The sequence below is a fragment of the Narcine bancroftii genome, chromosome 1 (assembly GCF_036971445.1).
Source record: "Narcine bancroftii isolate sNarBan1 chromosome 1, sNarBan1.hap1, whole genome shotgun sequence".
Lineage (NCBI taxonomy): Eukaryota > Metazoa > Chordata > Chondrichthyes > Torpediniformes > Narcinidae > Narcine > Narcine bancroftii.
The window spans coordinates 431790297-431811599 of record NC_091469.1 but is presented as its reverse complement, the minus strand read 5'-3'; the positions used below and the strand labels follow the sequence as shown (position 1 = coordinate 431811599).

The following is a 21303-nucleotide window of genomic DNA, read 5'->3' as shown; positions in this document are numbered from 1 at the left end:
TTTATGATCAAACAATTCATATGATTAAAGTGCACATTCCAGATTTATTCAAGGTTATTTGTATACATTTTGGTTTGATCATGTAGAAATTGCAGCATTTTTATACAAACTCCCCTCATTTTAGGGTACCATATTATTTGAGCCATTGTAATGATATGTATTTTAAAGTAGGCATATTTAGTACTTTGTTGCATATCCCTTAAATAATTGCTTGACATCTGCAATTCACAGATATCACCAGGTACTGAGTACCTTCTCTGGTGATGATCTGCAGGCCTCCACTGCAGCCACCTTTAGTTCTGCTTGCTTTGGGGGATTGTCCCCTTCATTTTCTCTTCAGCATATGGAAGGCATGCTCAATGGGATTTAGATCAGGTGACTGACTTGACCATTCAAGAATTTTTGAGTTTTCAGCTTTGAATAACTCATTTGTTGCTTTTGCTGAATGTTTGGTGTTATTGCTTTGTTGTAGGATGAAGCACTGTCCAATGAGCTTGGAGGCATTTGCTCGAACGTGAGCAGATAAGATGTTTCTATACATCTCAGAATTCATTTTGCTCTTGTCATGAGCAGTTACATCATCAATGAAGATAGGTCCGCCAGTACCTGTGGCAGCCATACATGCCCAAGCCATAACACCCCCACCAACATGTTTCACACATGAGGTAGTATTGTAATGGATAAATAATTTTGGAGAATTTGGTAATGTATGGGGAGAATTTGGTAAGATTTAGAGTAGGTTACAAACATACACACATTATAAAATAGATTTTATTTGAAAGACAGGTAATACTGAAGATCTCTGGAGAATGTAAGCACCTTTCACAAGTAGGTGTTAATTGAACTGACATCATAAATTGTTTGGAACTGGAGACAGGCTGGCTACAAGTACCTTTCTGCAGGGTGCTTAAAGGAAGGTCACTCCTGGGTTTTGTTTATCTAACAACAGCTTGAGCAAAAGAAAGAAGTCCTGTTGTTTGCTGAAGAAGGTGGGGGTTTTGCAAGTGAGTGAGTCACATGGAAGTTTCAGTTGAAGAGAGAGAGAGAGAGAGAGAGAGAGAGAGAGAGAGAGAGAGAGTGGGATAGAGAGAAAGAGAGAGAGAAAGAGAGAGCGAGAGAGAGAGAGAGAGAGAGAGAGAGAGAGAGAGAGAGAGAGAGAGAGAGAGAGAGAGAGAAGAGAAGCTCTCCCAGCTAGTGTGTGTGACACTAAAGCAGCTGAACAGTGCAAGCCAGGAAGAGCTGGTTGGAAACAAATTTCCAAAGCAGTGGATGGCTGGAAGTGCTATCTGTCTGATGTTTCTCTTGGAATAAGAGGAATGGAACTCTGTGGTAGCTTGAAGAAAGAATTACCATCTGGAGAACCCTGATGGGGCAAGTTTCATCAGCAAGACATTGAGGTGACTAATGGTGGTACCTCAGTTGTGGAAATCCTGGAACAACAAATCTCTCTCTGCAAACCCTACAAGAACCTTCCTAAGCGGTAAACATTTATCTTTCAAACACCAAAGCCTGGTGAACTTTATACATGTTGAATTCTGTGCACAGTATAAGAATTGCTTGCATCCAGAGAACTGGGAAGAAGGATTAGGGAGGTTGAACTGTGAACCAAAGAACTTTTCTTAAATTTACACATACATTACATACACATGCGCATAGAATTAGAAGGGGGTTAATTTGGGTTAGTTAAGTATAGAGTTAAGTTAAAGTTTGATTCTATTTTTCAGGTTTAAAGTTGATTAAAAATAACTTTTGATTTAAAAACCACTTGTCTTGGTGAATGTCTATTGCTGCTGGGTTTTGGGGTTCTTTGGGTTCGTAACAGTATGCTTTGGTTCTTGGGCAATTCCTTTACTCCTCCACACTTTGCTTTTGCCATCACTCTGCTACAGGTTAATCTTGGTCTCATCTGTCCACAAGATCCTTTTTTTCCAGAATTCTTGATGGTCTTCTAAATAATTCTTGGCAAACTGTAATCTGGCCATCCGGTTTCTGTGGCTAACTAGTGGTTTGCAGTATAGCCTCGGTATTTCTTCTGAAATCATTGTCACATCCACACCTGCCTCATGAAGAGTGTTTCTGATCTGTCGAACAGACGTTTGCGGATTTTTCTTCATTATGATGAGAACTCTTCTGTCATCTGCAATGGAGGTTTTCCTTGATCTGCCAGACCCTTTGCGATTACTGAGCTCACCAGTAGACTCTTTCTTTTTAATGATGTTCCAAACTGTTGATTTTTTGTGTCCTAAGGTTTGGGTGATGTCTCTTACTGTTTTATTCTTGTTTATCAGCCTCATAATGGCTTCTTTGAATTTCATTGGCACAACTCACATTTTCATATTGATAAAATGCAACTACACACTCCAAAGATGATCAAAAATTTGAAAGCAAGCCTAGCTCTCTTATACCTGTAACAATGAAGCAATTAAACTTATCTGACTAATCACAAACACCTGTGAAGTCAAATGTCCTAAACATTATGGTGCCCTGAAATGGAGGAACTATGTATAAAAAGTGCTGTAATTCTACATGGCCAAATCAAAATGTATACAAATAACCTTGAATAAAACCTGGAATGTGCAGGAGTAGGCCATTCAGCCCTTCAAGCCAGTACCACCATTCACTGTGATCATGGCTGATCATCCACAATCAGTACCCTGTTCTCTATCTAACTTTCTTGAAAGCATCCAAAGAATTGGCCTCCACTGCCTTCTGATGCAGAGAATTCCACAGATTCACAACTCTCTGGGTGAAAAAGGTCTCCCTCAACTCTGTTCTAAATTGCCTACCCCTTATTCTTAAACTGTGGCCTCTGCTTCTAGATTCCCCCAAGATCTGGAAATCATTTCCTGCTTCTAGCATGTCCAATCCTTAAAAATCTTGTGTGTTTCAATCAGATCCCCTCTCATCCTTCTAAATTCCAGTGTATACAAGCAAAGTCTCTCCAATCTTTCAACATATGATAGTCCCGCCATCTTGGGAATTAACGTCATGAAACTACACTGCACTCCCTCAATAGCAAGAGTGTCCTTCCTCAAATTTGGAGACCAAAACTGCACACAATACTCCAGGTGTGGTCTCACCAGGGCCTTGTCCAGCTGCAGAATGATCTCTTTGCTCTTATACTTAACTCCCCTTGTTATGAAGGCCAGCATACCATTAGCTTTCCTCACTGCCTGCTGCACCTGCATGTTTACTTTCAGTGACTGGTGAACAAGGATACCTAGCTTTTCCTAGCTTGACATCATTCAGATAGCAATCTGCCTTCCTGTTCTTGCCACCAAAGTTGATAACCTCCATTTATCCACATTAAACTACATCTGCCATACATCTGCCCACTCACCCAACCTGTCCAAGTCCCCCTGCATTTCTCATAACATTCTCCTCGCATTTCACACTGCCACCCAGTGAATGTTTGATTAAAAATATAAAACTGTGCTGCTCAGGGAAAAATAGAAGGGGAAAAAAATCTCTTTGTCCCGAACATTATAGAGGCACTGAATAAAAAAATAAATAAATAAATACTGTTTCGTAAATATGGGAGCCTCAGTTGGTTAGTGTGAGCAGTTTGTTTGGTCATTCAGCATTTTCCCTGCTGTTACAGAGTTCTGTGTTGTGTATTGGCCTATGTGTTGTGTGGTTTTAAAAAGTGACAGTTTGCCTTAGAGAGCCAAGGTGAAGGTGGACTGCTGAGATAGTGGGAGACGGTCTGAACATGTGCAGAAAATGATCTAAAAATTTCTGGACTTGGACGATAAACCACCACTGGGGGTGCTGTGGAGTGGAAGAAGGCCCACAGCATGAGTCATGGTCTGGAAGACAGTTTAGAATGTTGGGTATTTTAAAAGGGATGAACATTCCGAAGGCAGCCAGAAGGATCCAGACCAAGCCAGTTGTTCCTATCTCTGCAAGCAACACAAGACAACTTTGAATTTTGTGCTCTCTCTCTCTCTCTCTCTCTCTCTCTCTCTCTCTCAAAGATCTTTTGGCTTCAGTTTACCAATCAAACTGAATTTTGTTTATGATCTTTGCTTCAGTTGAGATTGAAGTTTTGTGAGTCTTGTGTGTTTTGTGTCTAAGTTTTTCTGTGGGCTGGTTGGAAATATAACTTAAGACTTTAATTACATAAGTTATATTTAGGCTGGGGAATTCATTAGTTTTACACTGTTATAGAAATTTGCATAGTAACCAGTGGGCATTGTTATAAAAGGGGAGGGGGGGGATTTTGAATTAAAGTTTGTTAATAAATTTTTTGTTCATCTTTACCCCTGTATGATATGCCTTTTTTTTGGTTGCAGGTTTGATCTTGTAACACTGCCCACTGGAAGAAGCTGTTTCTCAGTCTGGTGGTGCTGGCTCTGATGCACCTATATCTCTTTCCTGGCAAAAGTAGTTGAAATATTCTGCTTGAGGGGTGGTACGGGTCCTCAACAATTTTGTGTGCCCTCATCAGACAGCGATCTTCTCTGCCACTCTTATGGTCCTGTGGATTGACCTACGATCAATTTCTCTACAGCATTTCTCTCAATAAAGCTCCTGTAGAAGGTTGTCATGATCGTGGCTGGTAGCCTTGCCAGCCTCAGTAATCTAAGGAAGTGCAGTTGCTGTTGTGCTTTCCTGACAAGTGAGATGTTATGTGTTCATGATAGGTCACTTGTTAAGTGAACTCCAAGGAACTTGTTGCTCTCTACTATGATGTTATTGATGTGTGGTGGAGGCTGGTCCTCCTCAGGTCCACAATCATCTCCTTTGTCATGTCCACGATGAGATTCAGGTTGTTATTTTTGCACTATATCATGAGATTTTGCACCTTTGCTCTGGAGTGTGACTCATTATTGTCGCTGATGAGGACAACTACTGTGCTGTCATCTGCAAACTTGATGACTTTGGATCTGGATCTAGGTCAGTAGCTAAGCACTCAGCCCTGTGGTGTGTCTAATGGTGATGGTGCTTGATGTTCTGCTACTGAACCAGATAGACTGTGTTCTTTCTTCCACACACACTCACTCATATATCATTCTAAATGATAAGACAATATCGGAAATTACTTGGTTCAGAGTACAGTACTTTACATAATTTAAACATTGGTCTGTAGCAATCTCCTTCATTTTATTGGTATATAGATTTTTCCATCTTTTAGCTTAATCAGAGAGTGTACATTTAGAGTTAGTTGTAATATTTCAATTTGAAACTCAGCTGAGTATACTAAAGATAACGTAAATATAAAAAAGTTTGAGACAAATACAGTACACTTCAATTGCCCTCTTCACACATCAAAAATGTTCAGTACATGGCCAATATTAATATAATTTCCAGAATTACGGCCATTTATCTCAGTGAATGTAGCATTAAAAATAGATATGAATATTCAAAGAATGGACTAAATAGATCATATGCATGCAGAAGAGATTTAGTTTAATTTAGCATCATGCTTAAAGGAGACATGATGGACCAAAGGGCCTGATCCTCTGCTGTATGTTATATCTATATATTATAATATATATATTATATGTAAAGAAGATTATACTTATTCTAGGACCCTGGGGAGTGTTGTTGACAAAAGAGACCTAGCGGAACAGGCAGATTGTTCCCTGAAAATGGCATCACTAGTAGGCAGGGTGGTGAAGAAAGATGTTGGTTGACTTGCACTTGCTAGTCAGGGCACAGGATACTGGAGTTGGGATGTCATGTTATAGCTGTACAAGATATTAATGAGAACACATATGCAATAATGTGTTCAGTTCTGGTTGCCTTGCTAAAAGTATGCCATCAAACCAGAAAGGATACAAAGAAGATTTATGAGGATGTAACTGGGATGTGAATTACAAGGAGAGATTGGACATTCAGGGATCTCTTTCCCTGGACCATAGGAGCTGAGGGTTGAGCTATACGAACTCATGAGGGGCATCAACAAGGTAAACAGTCACAGTCTTTTTCCTGGGGTAGAAATGGGCAAGCAAGAAGGTTCAAGTTGGTTGGTACATGGAACAAGTTCCCAGTGGAAGTGGTCGAGGCAGGTACAATTATGACACATAGAAGACATTTGGATTAGTACAGGGATAGGATAAGATCCAAGCACTGGCAAATGGGACTAGCTCAGTTGGGCCACTTAGTTGGCATTACGAGTTGGACTGAAGAGTCTGTTTCCATGCTGTATGAATATTCCAACTGTTTAGGAAGGGAAATTTCTCAATAAATACCTAATAATACAAAATGTATGAATTAAAAGAGAAATGAGAAATGCATCCTTTCTTCCTTATTATCCAAATCTAAAACCTGAAGGAATTTCAAATGAAATGAAAAGCAGCAACAGCCAGATTTTTGTAAAATTTGGAAATATCCTAGATCAGTGGTTCTCAACTTTTTTTCTTCCATTCACATGCCACCTTAAGTAATCCCTTACTAACCACAGAGCACCTATGGCATAGGATACTTAAATTGGTATGTAAGTGGAAAGAAAAAAGTTGAGAACCATTGACCTAGGCCAATGAGAATTCATTAAGAGCCAAGATAGATTCTAATGCATTTCCCTCCTTTATTTGAAATTTTCAATCTTTAAATAGAATTCTCTTTAGTGTCACAAACCTCTCAAAATTACATAACTTACCTGTTTAGCACTCCTCTCAAAGACTACATATTGCTGGCACTGGTCCAATCTCTTCTTCCTCATGGTCCAAAAATGCAACACCCGATTTTCCCTCTGTAATAACTCATTAAGAATGTCTGCAGCATTCAAAATAAATATGTTAACATTCTAATGCAAACAAATGAGAAAGCAAATCTACAAGAGTTATCAAGATGGCAAAGGACATGGACAAAGATAACTATTTGCAATTATATTGTACCCTTGGCAAAGAGAAACATCCCAGGTACTTCTTAAAGACATAACCAAAAATGTTAAATGAAATGAATCACAAAATGTTGGGTTGCAGGTAAGAAAGGAAATAGAATGTTGGCCTTCATCACTAGAGGAATTGAAATCATGAGCAGGGAGGTCACGCTGCAACTATACAAGGTACTGGTAAGGTAGCTGGAGTACTGTGGGCAGTTCTGGTCTCCATACTTGAGGAAGAATATACTGGGCTTGGAGGCAGTCCAGAGGAGGTTCACCAGGTTGATCCCGGAGATGGGGGGGGGGGGGGGGGTTACGTATGAAGACAGACTAAATTGCCTGGGATTAGACTCACTCGAATTGAGAAAAATGTGAGGAGATCATATAGAAACATTCAAAATTATGAAAGGGATAGATAAGATAAAGACAGGAAAATTGTTTTTACTGGTATGTGAGACCAGAACTAGGGGACACAGCTTCAAGGTTCAGGGGAATAGATTTAAGACGGAGATGAGGAAAAACCGTTTTTCCTGACAGTAGTGAATCTGTGGAATTCTCTGCCCAGGGGAGCAGTTGAGGCTACTTCACTAAACTTATTTAAGGTTCAGTTAGATAGATTTTTACGTAAAAAAGGAATTAAGGGATATAGGGAAAAGGCGTGTAGGTGGAGTTGAGACAATGATCAGATTAGCCATGATCTTAATGAATGGCGGAGCAGGATTGATGGGCCGGATGGCCTACCCCTGCTCCTATTTCTTATGGTTCTTGTGTTTCTTATGGCATCCAATTGTTAATTTCAATCAGATTATGAAAGAAACAGAGAATGACGGAAAAATTTACAGAACTATTTCCAGACCTTGGAGCACAGATTGAAGTCTGAGGAATATAGAGAGAGACATACAAGAGGCCAGATTCAGAAGTGGAGAACACAACAGTGGGGAAAGTTTGGGGACAAGAATTGTGGGTTGTAAGAGCTCACAGGGAAGTGACAAGCCAATACAAATGATCTATCCCTCTTGAGAGCCCAATAAAAAATAATTTGAAGGCAATGAATATGTGCATTTGTCAACATTTTCAGAAGATCCCATGCCCAGGAATTATTGCATTAAAAAAATCATAAAACTGAATGTGTAAAATGACAATCAAAAGGAAACTACATCAAGATTTTTGTTTAAAGTAGTGAATTGGGTGGAAAACAAAAATTATTCAAAGCAAGATAAAAATGTTAGAAACACAGGGAAATCTCTGAAGATGCATTTACGTGAAGATACTAGAGTGTAACACACAAAACATTAAAACCCATTATCAAAAATATACAGCTGAATCACATTGTTTGTGGTTTGCAGTTCCACAGAGTTCAGGCACCTCCAATCCCAGACTTAATCTCACCTGCCATAGATTGAAATTTACTAACAAATCTCACTTCATTCCATTCAATAACTGGAAGCCAAAGGGAGAGCTCAGGGATTCCACTAGGATATCACCTTTCTGAACTTCTGCCAATCAGATGTGATATAGGATTCAAGACCCCATTACAAGAATGGGAATTCTCAACTGGGAGAATGAGGTGGTTTTTTCCAATTATTTTGGTTTATTTTAATAATTAAAAATGAAATTAATATTACCATCATTTAAATAATTATAATCATTAACACTTGTTTCGGCTTTTAAAATAATTTCCAACACAGTTAGTATCAGAGGCATTTACAACATATAAAAATATTGTAGTCTCTGACAGAAGACAATATTCTAACCATACACTATATTTGTCTCCTGTCAAAAGCTGTTGCGATATTCTGGGACATGTTTTTAATGCTACGCTGCCTGAGTGAATTGATAACAGGGCATTTCTGGGGATTCACAGCATGTACAACCTGTTCCAGACCACTTCACGTATTCTGGATAAACATATGTCCACAAGCTTCAGATTATAAAACTTGAGGAGTGGCTAGAGTCTATGCTGTGCATCCAGAGACTGAAAGCTTCCTTTAATTTACGTTCAGGTAGGCAGCTACAAAACATATAGGTAATGGAAGAATATTGAAAAATGCAGGTAGTTCAGCAATAATGCAAACCAGTAAGAATCACCAACCACTTTACAGGTTTATATACTAAGAGGATGGTGACACCTAACAAAATTTCTAAAACTGAACTCTTCATGCAGTCCTGCTCGAAGGCTGTGATTTGAACAAAATGCCCTATTCTGTGTTCCATACATGCCAAAGAACCCACCCCTGTAAGATGAGACACAACTTGTTTGCAGGGAAGAGAACAGTGGTGTGAGTCTCAGGTTAGTTTGAGATCAAAATGGATTTTAAATGGATTCTTAGTATAAAATAATCAACATTACGCCTTCCAAAATATAGTTTCAATTGAAGTTTGATTTCTTGCATACTGAGAAACATGATCGTTTTGCTATTGAGTTTTTTAAAAAATTAATTTGCTTTGTTCTTGTTTTTTTTTAAATGTTGGATGTTCTCTGCATGGTGCTCAACGACTCTGAACAGGAATATCAGTTCGGAGGTTTGCCCAAATGTGAATTTATTTTGGAGTTGATAAAGAGAAATTATTTCCTCTGGACAATAACGGGCTATAAATATTTAATTACAACAATACAGAAGGAGGCCATTTAAGTCATTGGGTCCAATAGCTTTCAGTACAAGAATTCCATTTGTCTCATTCCTGCTCTCCATATTTCTCCATACTATTACGCACATGGTTTACAATATCCCTGAGATTCTTTTTCAACTACCTTCAATAAGGAGTTATTTAGATGTCAATTAACCAACTAACAAATCTTTGGATTGCAGGAGGAAGCCAAAGCATCCACACAGAAACCCATGAGGTCAAGGGGAGAAAATGTAAACTCCACACTGTGTTACTCATTAACAAAGGATACAACAAAGAGATAAGACTTCTAGGAGCAAAATGTAGGAATGTGGGATTAAGTATCCAATCTCTTTCTATAACTCAGCACAAACATATGGCTGCACAATTCCTTTATGTGTAAATTCTACAATTCCATATTAAAGATTTAGTAAACTAGTAAAAATGAGGAAGTCTCACTTTTTACTTGCTGCTCAGGTGCTTTGACATGGCTCATCATTCCCGGCATGTTGACACTATTTCTGTGGAGATACTTCAGGAAAACATCAGCATTTCTCCGAGCTAAAGTGCAAGCCTATATATATAAAAAAAATATCAACTAACATTGGTCAGAGAAATGAGACCATGTTTTTGTCTGCATACCCAATTTTATTAATCCCACAGATAAAGTTCATATTTGTTTATAAACTCCTTGCCAAAGCTGACCTAGGATTTGTATGATAAGACAAGTCTTTACAGGGTTCAAGCAGTGGAATATTTATGTTATTTCCAGAAATAAATTTCAAAGATAGGTGTTGGGCAGTTCGTCAAGTTTATGGCTGATCATAATACTATTTTTACACACAAATCAAATTTTCATTTATTTCCAATGTACACAGAAATCAATTGATCTCGATTTTGATTCATCATAATAATTGAGCAACCACAAAATTCCTAAGATCACCATCGTCATCTGCGGAACATTCCTTTTTTTTTAAACTTTATTTAAGATTTTATAACATGAATAAGATATAAGATTACATTAAAAAAGATATTAAAAATGAAATAATGAAATTACAATACAACATCAGTAATCTAAACAAACTATACCCCCCTCCAATAATTATTACACAACATTAATAAACCAACTCAAATTAATCCAACCCTCCCCTCCTTCTCCCCCCCACAATAAAGAGTGAAGGATTAATAAGATTAGTAATATATGTAAGAGAAAAAGAAACCCACTTACAAAAAAAACAAAAACATTAAACAATAATCAATTCTTAAAAAAGAATTGTAGCATGAGAAAAAAAGATTTAAAAAAAAACTTTCTCTATAAAAATAAACCTTCACCAAATATCAACTAACTTCACATCTATCATCATATTAGTCACATAAACCACCATCTTAAAACAAAATCCAAACCTCATTAAGCATTGTACAATTCAATTTTAGTACTCTTCCACCTTTTTTTCCCTTTTGCTCTTGAATACTTATCCAATAAAAGCCCCAATACCACATTTAAATATCCCCAATCATTACTTTAATATTCACATATCCAAATAATAAAAACACATCTACAACAAAAACTATATCTTCAACAAATGGAGCATAAACAACAAACAAAATTCAAGCCTTATTAAGAATTGTACAATTCAATTTATAACTTTCACCATTATTCCCTTCGTTCTGTAATTAAGATAATAAAATAATTTACACCAGAATTACCACTCCTTTCACCTTGAAGTTAAATAAAAAATAAAAAAACTTATCCATCCAATTCAGATTTAAATTTCAAATATTCCTTATCTACTAAATAAACTTTACAAAAAGAAAACCACATCAACTTTTAATTTTTTAAACAAGCAAATACTTTCTTATACTTAATAAAATTATTAAAACCGTAAGTATTAAAAAAAAACAAATTTAAATTTAAACATTACTTAAAAGAACACACAAAAAAGAGGAGAAAAAAAAGGAAAAAAAAGAGAGAAAAAAAAACACTCCCTCCCCTATCCCCTCCTAAAACTACAAAAAAATATATAAATTTAAAAAAAAATAATTAAAAAAAACCTTCACTCCTCAATCCAAAAATTAATAAGAAAAAAAAACAGGCAGGAGGCAACTGCTACCTCCTCCTGGGTCAATCACTCATTGCGGTAACTCCCACACAATATCGGGTGTGAGATAACTCACACGTAGCTGATGACTTCTGGAAAATAGTGCCCACCCAGCTCCCTCTCCCAACTCACGTATCACATAAACTATCATCATTATTTAAAATTTTCTCAAAAAGAGAAAAAAAAATTTCTTTTTAGTATATTTTAATCAACTTTATTACTTTAACCACCATTATTTCCATTTCTCCTTGGAATTCGATTCCCATCTTGTATCTCCACTCTCTTTGGAGACCGTGGAGGACTACATCTTTCCTGAAATTGTATAATTGGTAACGATTGAGCAAAATCCATAGCTTCCTTAGGATCATCAAAAAATTTTGATTGGTAACCATCTTGAAAAATCGTCAGTACCGCAGGATATCTAAATGTTGCTTTATAACCTTTTTTCCACAACACTTCTTTCACAGAATTAAATTCACGTTGTTGAGACATAACTTCTTGACTCAAATCCGGATTTAAAAAAAAACATGATTATTCTGAACCATCAAAGGAGATCTTCTTTGTTGTGCACTTCTTATGGCCACACGCAAAATTGTCTCTCTATCATAATAATTTAAACAACGAACCAAAACAGGTCGTGGCTTTTGTCCAAAAGAAGGCTTTCTTCTCAAAGCTCTATGTGCACGTTCCAGTGTTAAGCCTTCCGGGAACTTATCTTGTCCTAATACTTGTGGAATCCACTCAGTAAAGAATTTTCTTGGATCTGATCCTTCCATATCTTCTGGTAAACCAACAATTTTTATGTTATTCCGTCTGGATTGATTCTCCAAATAATCAACCTTTTTCATTAAATTTTTATTCTGAATTTGTAAAGTTTCAATTGTTTTATTGACACCTTGTAATTGATCTTGTACCTCAACTAAACCTTGGTCACAAAAATCAAGTTTTTCACTCGTTTTAAGCTTAAAAGCTCCATAATCAGCCATCTGTTGAGTATTAATATCCACCAAGGTATTAAGTTTAGTATCAAGTTGATCTAAAGCTTTAATAAATTCTTTCAATATAGCAGTTAACTTAGATTCAAGACTCTTAAGAAACTTATCCACTGAAGTAGATTCAGACACAGTAGGGTCCAGTTGTTTCTGAATAGCCAAAAGGTCTTGTATTCTCTCCCTTAATTTAACTGCTTTTCTTGCAGTGTGACTTTGTGTAGAAACCCCTGCCATAACCTCCCCAGTAATATTTGGAGGTTGATGGCGAGGGCTATCCCCAAGCCATATTCTGTCAAGCATCTCCGACGCATCGAGGTCTATAGGAATCTTCATTTCAGGTGGTGCACTTCGCAGCGCCACCACTACATCAGTCAGTGGACATCCCTTTAACTGCAAGCCTTCAGCTGGTGGCTTCCCAGCTGTTTCAGCTGTCAAAGGCTCTGTGACAGCGCTCATAGCGGGCATTGACTGAAATACACGCACCTGGCTAGCCCTTTGTTCTAAGGGCTGCCGGGTGCCATTTTTAAAGAGCCCTACCGGCAGAGAACGGAGCTCCGCTGCTGATTCCTGTGCTTCTCCTCCTGGATCCATTCCACGCTGAGTCCTGGCTTCTTGTAAACAGGTAGGCTCTGATATCGTCGGAAAATGTAATCTCTTAACAATCTGTTGCCGTTTTTTCTTGCTTTTTTTTCAACAATTGTACCATTGGAAACTAGTTTAACAGCTCTAACTATATCTAACCTTGAAAAGATTTTAACGGGCATTTAAAGACAAAACAACACCAGTCGGGAGAGGACTGGAAGGCACGTCTATTCCTTATGCCATCTTGCCACGCCCCCCCATCTGCAGAACATTCCTTTCATCACTTCTAAATGAGCTACATTTTGTTATCGTATTCCAATCCCTGTCTGGCCCTCTCAGCCAGGGAAATATCCTCCAGACATTCAGGGTTCTATCACCAAATTTAACGTTTCAGTCGATTTCGGCATTACACTAAATATGCTACCATGTCCAAGTCCTTCCAATATGCTGATAGCAGATGGTCAATGTTTGACCAACAATTGTTTTGCTGCCATCATTCTCACAAAATCTGCATGCGATGACAGAATACAAATACCTCATGATCAAAAAGTAGGGAAAGTTGTGCAAAACCATTAAATTTAGTAACAATCCAAAATGTTTTGAACTTAGACACCCATTTTAAAAAAATCTTTTGAAACTCATTGGCATGAATAGGTAACACAAAATAAATTTCAACAGTATGTTCTTCATCAACATCACTAATTTTTAGATAGTTATCAATTTTAAAAGTCACTTTAGGAAATGTGGAACTGTCTGTATAATCATTAGTTATTGTATACTTGTTTTCTAGTTATGTTTGATCTTGCTGGTGAACTCCACTAGGTGAACATCAATTTGGAAATAGGAAATAATAAGGACAATGGTTTCACTTACTTTGAGAAAGGCTTCCTTTTGTTCGAGATGCTTACTGATCATGGGGGTCACATGATCACACTCAGAATTTGGACCAAGCTTATCGATTCCTCCGCACCAGTCCTCTTCTCTTTTGTACTCCTGCTCCAGACTCTCCAGAACACTACAGACCTACACAATGAAATAAACAACTATTAATTCACAGAAAGCATTTCACAGCAGACTGAGTGCAATGTATGTATCCATGTTTTCTAAGACATTTCTTGGGATTTAATTTACTGATTGATCATATCTGATGCATTGATCGAACAATCTGTTATATTCTAGATGGCATTGCTCTTCCCAACTCTTTCTGGAGCTGCACTCAGCCAGACCACTGAAAAGTATTCAATCAGCTTTCTAGTGTGCCCAAAGATGCACAGACAGGAGGTAAACTACTCCCCAGGGAATACTCACCCCTGATTTCTTCATATGGTTAATTGTAAAATTTCTGGACCATTGTGACTTCCAGCAACTTGTTTCCACATACAAGATGGGACATAGTTTGAACCTCTTTTTAAAAATTTCAATATATGTACATATGTATTGAGTATATTGTTTGTCTGTAAGCATCTTTTGCTCTACTCTGTACCGTTGTCCAGAGAACGCTGTTTTGTCAGGTTGTACCGGTAAAATTGGATGACAAATAAACGAATTTGTTGGAGACAGCATTGCTTGACCCTTATATGCTCTATAAGTGACATCAGTGTGATCCTTAATGCTGTTTATGTCTTCAGAAAGCATCCTCTCATCCTCAGTCCAACTCAAGACTTACGATAATGAATATCGGCAGGTGCCAAAATTTTTGTGTCTCTAATGAAAGTTCCGTTTCCAGAGGCCTGGCTTCCAACCCCAAATGATCTGAGCAATTTCAGGATCAAAAATCAAAAGATTTTAATCCAACTACCAAATCATTCAGAAACAGACTGCACACTCATCACAACACCATCCTGAAACTAATGAACATGGGTGACTGATTGGAATGCTGAACTACTAAGGCTAATCAATGCGCCATTTACACTCATGTCATTATAACGAAACAGAAGCAGAAGGGCAATAGAAATCAAGCATAAACTAAACCTGATGAATTTGGTTCACTATCTTTAAGGAATATATGAGTCGGTACAACATTGAGGACCAAAGGGCCTGTACTGTGCTGAAGTGTTCTATAGTCTTCATAGCTTTGTACTTTCTACCTGGCTTGAAATCACAAGGATGTCGGAGGACTAGAGTTATGAGAGGCTGGATGGGCTGGGGCTTATTTTCCTGGAGTGCAGGAGACTGAAGGTGGCCTTGTAGAGGTTTAAAAAAAATCAATAGGACAGAGATAAGGTGAATGGTCACAGTTTTTTTTTCCCCAGGGTAGAGGTCTAAAAGTAAAGGGCACAGAGAGAGAGGCAAGATCTTCAAGGGAGCCAATAGGCAACATTTTCACACAGAGGGTGATAAATATGTGGAATGAGCAGCCATAAGTGGTAGAGACGATGGATACAATTACATAAGATTAAAAGATATTTAGACGGATACATTGAAGGGAAAGGCAGGTATATTGGTCAGCAGTGACCAGTTTGGCCAAATAGCCTGTTTCTGTGCTGTTCTCCTTTTCCTTTTCACATTTTTAATTTTTTTATTAATTTGACAAATTCATTAAAAGCTTTGCTTTCACAATTTTATGTACATCCTGAATTCAACTATTCCATCTGAATTATCAATCAAAATCTTTCATATTTTTGGATTGAGCGCAGGTGTAGTCACCATTCTGATACTATTTTCAAAAAAGGGCCAATTATTCTTTTCTTTTAAACAAATATTTAAATTTTAACTAAGATCTGAATACAACTACTAATTAGTCTGTTGTTTTAAGATAACTTCACTCTCATGTCCTGATGTTTCACTAATACCTATGGTCCCATGGTTGATGTGAATTGCACAATTATTGTGTTCATTTTCATGTACATTTCATGCAGCTTCACTTTTTGAATTTAATCTACTCCATGGATATCTGAAATACCCAATTAATGAAGGACTTTTTTTAAATTATACAGGAACTTAATAATATACTGAAAATCTGAGTCCAGATAGTAGACCACTTGCAAATTCTTTACAAAATTATTTCATTACTTGTTCAGAAGTTTTATAGAATGCAACTGATGCATTGACAAGCTTTAACCGATCCTCCATCTTGAGCATAAGTTGTTGCCAATTGGAAGCCACCTTCTCTGCACATTCTCGGATCATCTCCATGTCGTAGTGATTGGCCTGCAACAAGCCTTCTGCTTTCTGCTGTACTTGAAGAGCACTTTGATGAGTTTTCTGTGATACCAAAAATGAAAAGAATGTGAAAATGCATTGTCAAATTCACTACTTTACAGGCATAGAACCGCTAAATAAATTGTTCCAATAATATTCACTATTTCTGTCATGTTTCAACTTCTGTACTGCAGATGTGTTTTTAAATGCAATCAAGTAGTTTCCAGTTCTGGAGAAAATGTAAACTGCAAGCAATATTTTCAAAAAATGCTTTTTTAGTACAGAAACAAGACAGATTCAAAAGACTGAACTTGGATTCCAAAATAATTCTGAAATTGTCAAAATCAAAATGAATTGAAAATCAACAAGATTGTGGTCACCAAAAATGTGTCCTTTATGTGAATCAAGATAATGATATAACGACAGCTGAAAACAGCTGTAATTTTTCTAAGAACAACTGAAAATTAATTTGGGCATTAGTGATATCTACATTAAATTCATCAGGCTTTCACATGGCTTTTGATCTGCAAGTGTGTCCAAATATTAGTACAGTTTCATCCTGTAGTTTAATTGTTAAAATTAGTCTGATGAGGACTGAGAAAGTGCTACTATTGTCAGATGGCTCTGAAAAAACAATCAAGGCTTCATTACTGACTTTTATCAGCTGGTGCCAAAATTTTTGTGCCTCTAAATTTTGCCTGAGCTCCCCTTAATTGTAAATTTGGGAAAAAGATGAGACACTACTCCATTTCCAAAATAACAAGTCACCTAAGAAAGCAAATTAGACCAGGGAATATCAGAGAAGGCCAAGTCATCACTTATTCAATCATTTTGCATTTTACTATTGGCACAGATATTAAGATTGGAAATCAGTTCCCTCTTATTCCAGGCCTGCATGCACTATGGAAAAATGAAGCGTTGGAGGGCAGGAGCAAGGGAACAACAGCACAATAATAGAGAAAATGCACCCTGCAGGCATTTCCATCCAGTTCATCAACACCTACAGAAAATCAGATTGCCAGTTGCCATGACCACCAAACAGGACAGTCACCCAATTTATAGCTGCAGCTCTACATCACTGAACAAAGAAAAAATGTTTTTGCTCCTGGCAGCATTCAACATTTTAAGGCATTTATGGAATAATGGCTGATGTTCTCGAAGGAGGACCTGGAGAGGCAAACACAGAAACCTGTTTCAAGAGAGTCAAAAAACTGTTTAGCAGTACAATTAATATGAATTTGGCTTCATTCTGAGAGATCAAAATTAGAATTTATTGTCATGAACAAGTCTTGAAATTTGGTGTTTTGCAACAGCATAGAAATATAAAATAAAATAATAATAACAGTAGTAGTGGACGAAAAGTAAGGCAGTGTCTTTGGTTCACTGATTACTAAGGAATCTGATGGCAGCGGGGAAGAAGCTGTCCTTGTGCCACTGAGTGCTCGTCTTTAGGCTTCTGTACTTTTCTTGATAGTAGCAGAGTGAAGGCGGCATGACCTGCATGGTGGAGGTCATTGAAGCTAGAGGCTGCTTTTTTAAGACGTCGCCTCATGTAAGTGTCCTTGATGTAGCGAAGTCTGGTGCCTGTGATGTCGCAGGCCAAGTTAACAACCCTCTGGAGTATATTCTTGTCCTGAGAGCTGGCGCCTCCATACCAGACAGTGATGCAACTAGCCAGAAAGTTCTCCACGGTACACCTGTAGAGGTTTACGAAGAGTCTTTGGTGACATACCGAACCGCCTCAGACTCCTCACAAAGTATAGCCATTGGCGAGCCATCTGTGTGATTGCATCAATGTGGAGGCTCCAGGACAAATCCTCAGAGATGTTAACACCCAGGAATTTGAAGTTCTTGACCCTCTCCACTACTGAGTCCTCAATAAGGACTGGGTCATGTTCCCCTGACTTTCTCCTGAAGTCCACAAGCATCTCTTTGGTTTTGTTGTCGCTGAACGCAAGGTTGCTATTGTTACACCATTCAACGAGCTGATCTGTCTCCCTCCTGTACGCCTCCTCATTGCCATTTGTGATTTTGCTGACAACTGTGGTGTCATTGGAAAACTTGTAGATAGCATTGGAACTGTTCCTGGCCACACAGTCAAGGGTGTATAACGAGTAGAGCAGTGGGCCTATGTTGACGATCAGTGAGGAAGAGACCTTGTTTCCAATTCGTACTGACTGCGATCTTCCGATGAAAAAGTTAAGGATTCAGTTGCAGAGTGGGGTACAGAGGCCTAGAGTTTGTAGCTTCTTGACCAGCACTCAGGGAATAATGTTATTGAAGGCCGAGCTGTAGTCTATGAGGTGCAGCTGTTTTTGAGATGATCCAGAGCTGAATAGAGAGCCAGCAATATTGCATCTGCTCAACAGCAATTGTGACAATAGGCGAATTGCAGTGGGTCCAGATCTTTACTTAGGTACCTGTTAATTCTGGCCATGACCAGCCTCTCCAAGCATTTCACCACAGTAGAATTTAGTGCAACTGGGCAGCAGCCATTGAGGCAGCCCACGCTACTCATCTTGGGTACTGAAATGATTGATGCCCTTTTGAAGCAGGTGGTAACCTCTGACTTCCAAAATGAGAGATTTCAAATGTCTGTGAACACTCTGGCTAGTTGATTGACACAGATTTTCAGTATCCTGCCAGGTAAGCTATCAGGGCCTGATGCTCTGCGAGGGTTCACTCTCTTGAATGATGTTCTGATGATGCCCTCAGAGACAGATATCACAGGGTCCTCAGCCTTTTCAGGGATTCTAGTAGGCATTGTTTAGTTCTTCTCAAAGCGGGCATAGAAGATGCTCAGCTCATTGGGTAGTGAACATCGCAGCCTTTGCTTTGTAGACTTTAATGGCCTGCACTCCCTGCCATAGCTGGCGTGTATCTGGCTCTGTCTCGAGCTTCCTCCGGAATTGCTACTTCACTTCATAGATGGCTTTCCACAGGTAGTACCTGGACTTCTTGTAAAGATCTCGATCCCCGGCCTTAAACGCCCTTGTTCTCACCCTCAGCAGGTTGCGGATTCTCTGATTCATCCAGGGCTTCTTGTTGGGGAACACCCGATATTTGCACATGGGCACACACTCATTGACTAAGATCTTGATGAAGTCAGTGACACCTGTCACATATTCATTCAAATCTATGGACGAGTTCTTGAATATTTTCCACTCCACCAATTCAAAGCAGTCCTGCTGATGCTCCTCCGCCTCCCCAGGACCACACCTTCGCCATCATCACCACTGGTGCTGTGGTCTTCAGTCTCTGCTTGTACGTCGGGAGTAGAAGAACAGCTAGGTGATCGGATTTGCGGTCATGGTATGGCTCAGTATGCGTTTTTCATGGTGGTGTAGTGGTGGTCATGTGTGTTGGTTCCCCTGGTCTTGCATATGACATGTTGGTGGGAGTTTGTCAGAGACTTCTTCAGGTTGGTTTGATTGAAGTTACCCACAATGACCAGGAAGGCATTTGATGTGCTTTCTCCTGGCTGTTTATCACAGTGATCAGTCCCTCCAGTGCTAGTCTGATGTTAGCCTTGGGAGGAATGTACACTGCGACTAGGATGATGTGGTGAACTCCCTCGGCAGGTAGAATAGGTGACATTTGATCGCTAGATGTTTCAGCTCAGGGGGGCAGGACTGGGACATGACCGTCACATCTGTGCACCATAATGAATTGATGATGACACATAAGTACCTTCCCTGATTTTTCCAGACACCGGTGTTCAATCAGCATGATGCAGGATGTAGCCCTTCGGGCGCAGTGCCATGCCCAGAATGTCCGTGTTTAGCCATATTTCGGTAAAGCACATCACGCAGCACTCCCTATGTCTTGCTGGTATTGAAGTCTGGCATGGAGCTCATCAAGTTTGTTCTCCAAGGACTGAATGTTGGCCAGGAGGATGAGAGGGAGCAGAAGCCTCAGGTCTGGCATCTCAGCTTAACCTGTAGCCCCCCCTTCTGTGCCACGTGTTCGGGTCTTATTTACCTGGCTCATGGGTCCACTGCTGGAGTTGTTGTTGTACCTGCAGGAGGCTTTGTTGCACCTGCAGGAGGCTTTGTTGCACCTGCAAGAGTGTTGTACCTACTTGGGTTGTTTAAAACTCCAGCGGATTTGTTGTTGTACCTGCATGAGATGTTTAAAGGTTCCTCGGCCGACGGAAATTGCTGATTCTGCCGATTCCAAGCAATCTGTTGGAATCTGTTATCCATGCTGTTGGATAAGTTTGTTTTTGTGGTTTGTGGCAGCACACCACTAGGCAGGCGAACCGGCCCTGCTTGTAATCCACGCGGCAGTGCAGCCAGCCAAATGGCGCCGTTGGGCGTTTTCCCCTTCTTCTAAGCACAGGACTCAGAGGCCCGCGCTGGGGGACCATGAGACGCCCGGGTGACGTCAACGCCCCCCAGCATGGTTCTCAGCCAGGTTCAGGCTAGGAGTATAAGTCCAGTCCAGCAGCCTGCAATAAAACAGTTCTGCTCACTGAGCTCAACCCATCTGGTTGTGTGTTCTTTCAGTAGCTGTGTAGCTGCTGCTACAGTTTCTTGTTTTTTGTTTGATTTTTAGGAGTTCTGAATGGGAATATTTGATTATTCCCATCAGAGCTGCTTGCAAAGAGTTGCCACTGTGAGGCGCTATTTTGTAGCTGTTAGCAGGACGCTTGAAAAGGATTCAAATACATATAAATTTAAATCATTAAAAGAAAATGAAAAGCCATTCGAAATACTAACAAATGCAAAAATATTATAATAAATTGAAATACTTAAAACTTTTTTCTGGTGCACGACATCTGTCAAACTTATTTATATCAGTTTTCCCTGGGCATACAGCTGAGTGTTTATTGTGGTGTGCATTCACCCCAACTCTTTAATAAGCCCTAGCTCTGGACTGGGCTCACTTTAAGTGAGTCAGGCAGCAGAATGGAAGTCGGATAGCGAGCATCTGACTTCAAGAATATCTTCTCAGTGTTCTGCTTTTCACCATACATGCACAGAAATCTGAACAGCTGATAGCTCATGGTTCCTTCTGAAAATTATGGGTATTGCAAACATTTGCATTATGA

At 39.0% G+C, this 21303-nt stretch overlaps 1 protein-coding gene and 1 long non-coding RNA gene across 11 annotated transcripts in view; one reads left to right on the top strand and one right to left on the bottom strand.

The window, feature by feature from the left end:
- The window catches only part of LOC138751657 (triple functional domain protein), a 470729-nt gene that overhangs the window by 187572 nt on the left and 261854 nt on the right, over positions 1-21303 (bottom strand). For all 10 annotated transcript variants that reach the window (XR_011350109.1, XM_069914229.1, XM_069914228.1 and 7 more), the window contains 4 exons: positions 16122-16313; positions 13983-14132; positions 9896-10010; positions 6605-6720 (listed from right to left, as the gene is read on the bottom strand). Coding sequence is in view for 9 of the 10 variants with exons in the window: in XM_069914229.1 (XP_069770330.1) it covers positions 6605-6720; positions 9896-10010; positions 13983-14132; positions 16122-16313 (573 nt within the window). In the remaining variant the exon portion in view is untranslated. The remainder of the gene's footprint in view (positions 1-6604; positions 6721-9895; positions 10011-13982; positions 14133-16121; positions 16314-21303) is intronic.
- On the top strand, positions 3875-4811 carry LOC138753504 (uncharacterized). The gene is made up of 2 exons (XR_011351209.1): positions 3875-4050; positions 4296-4811. It is a non-coding gene; the product is annotated as an uncharacterized lncRNA (long non-coding RNA).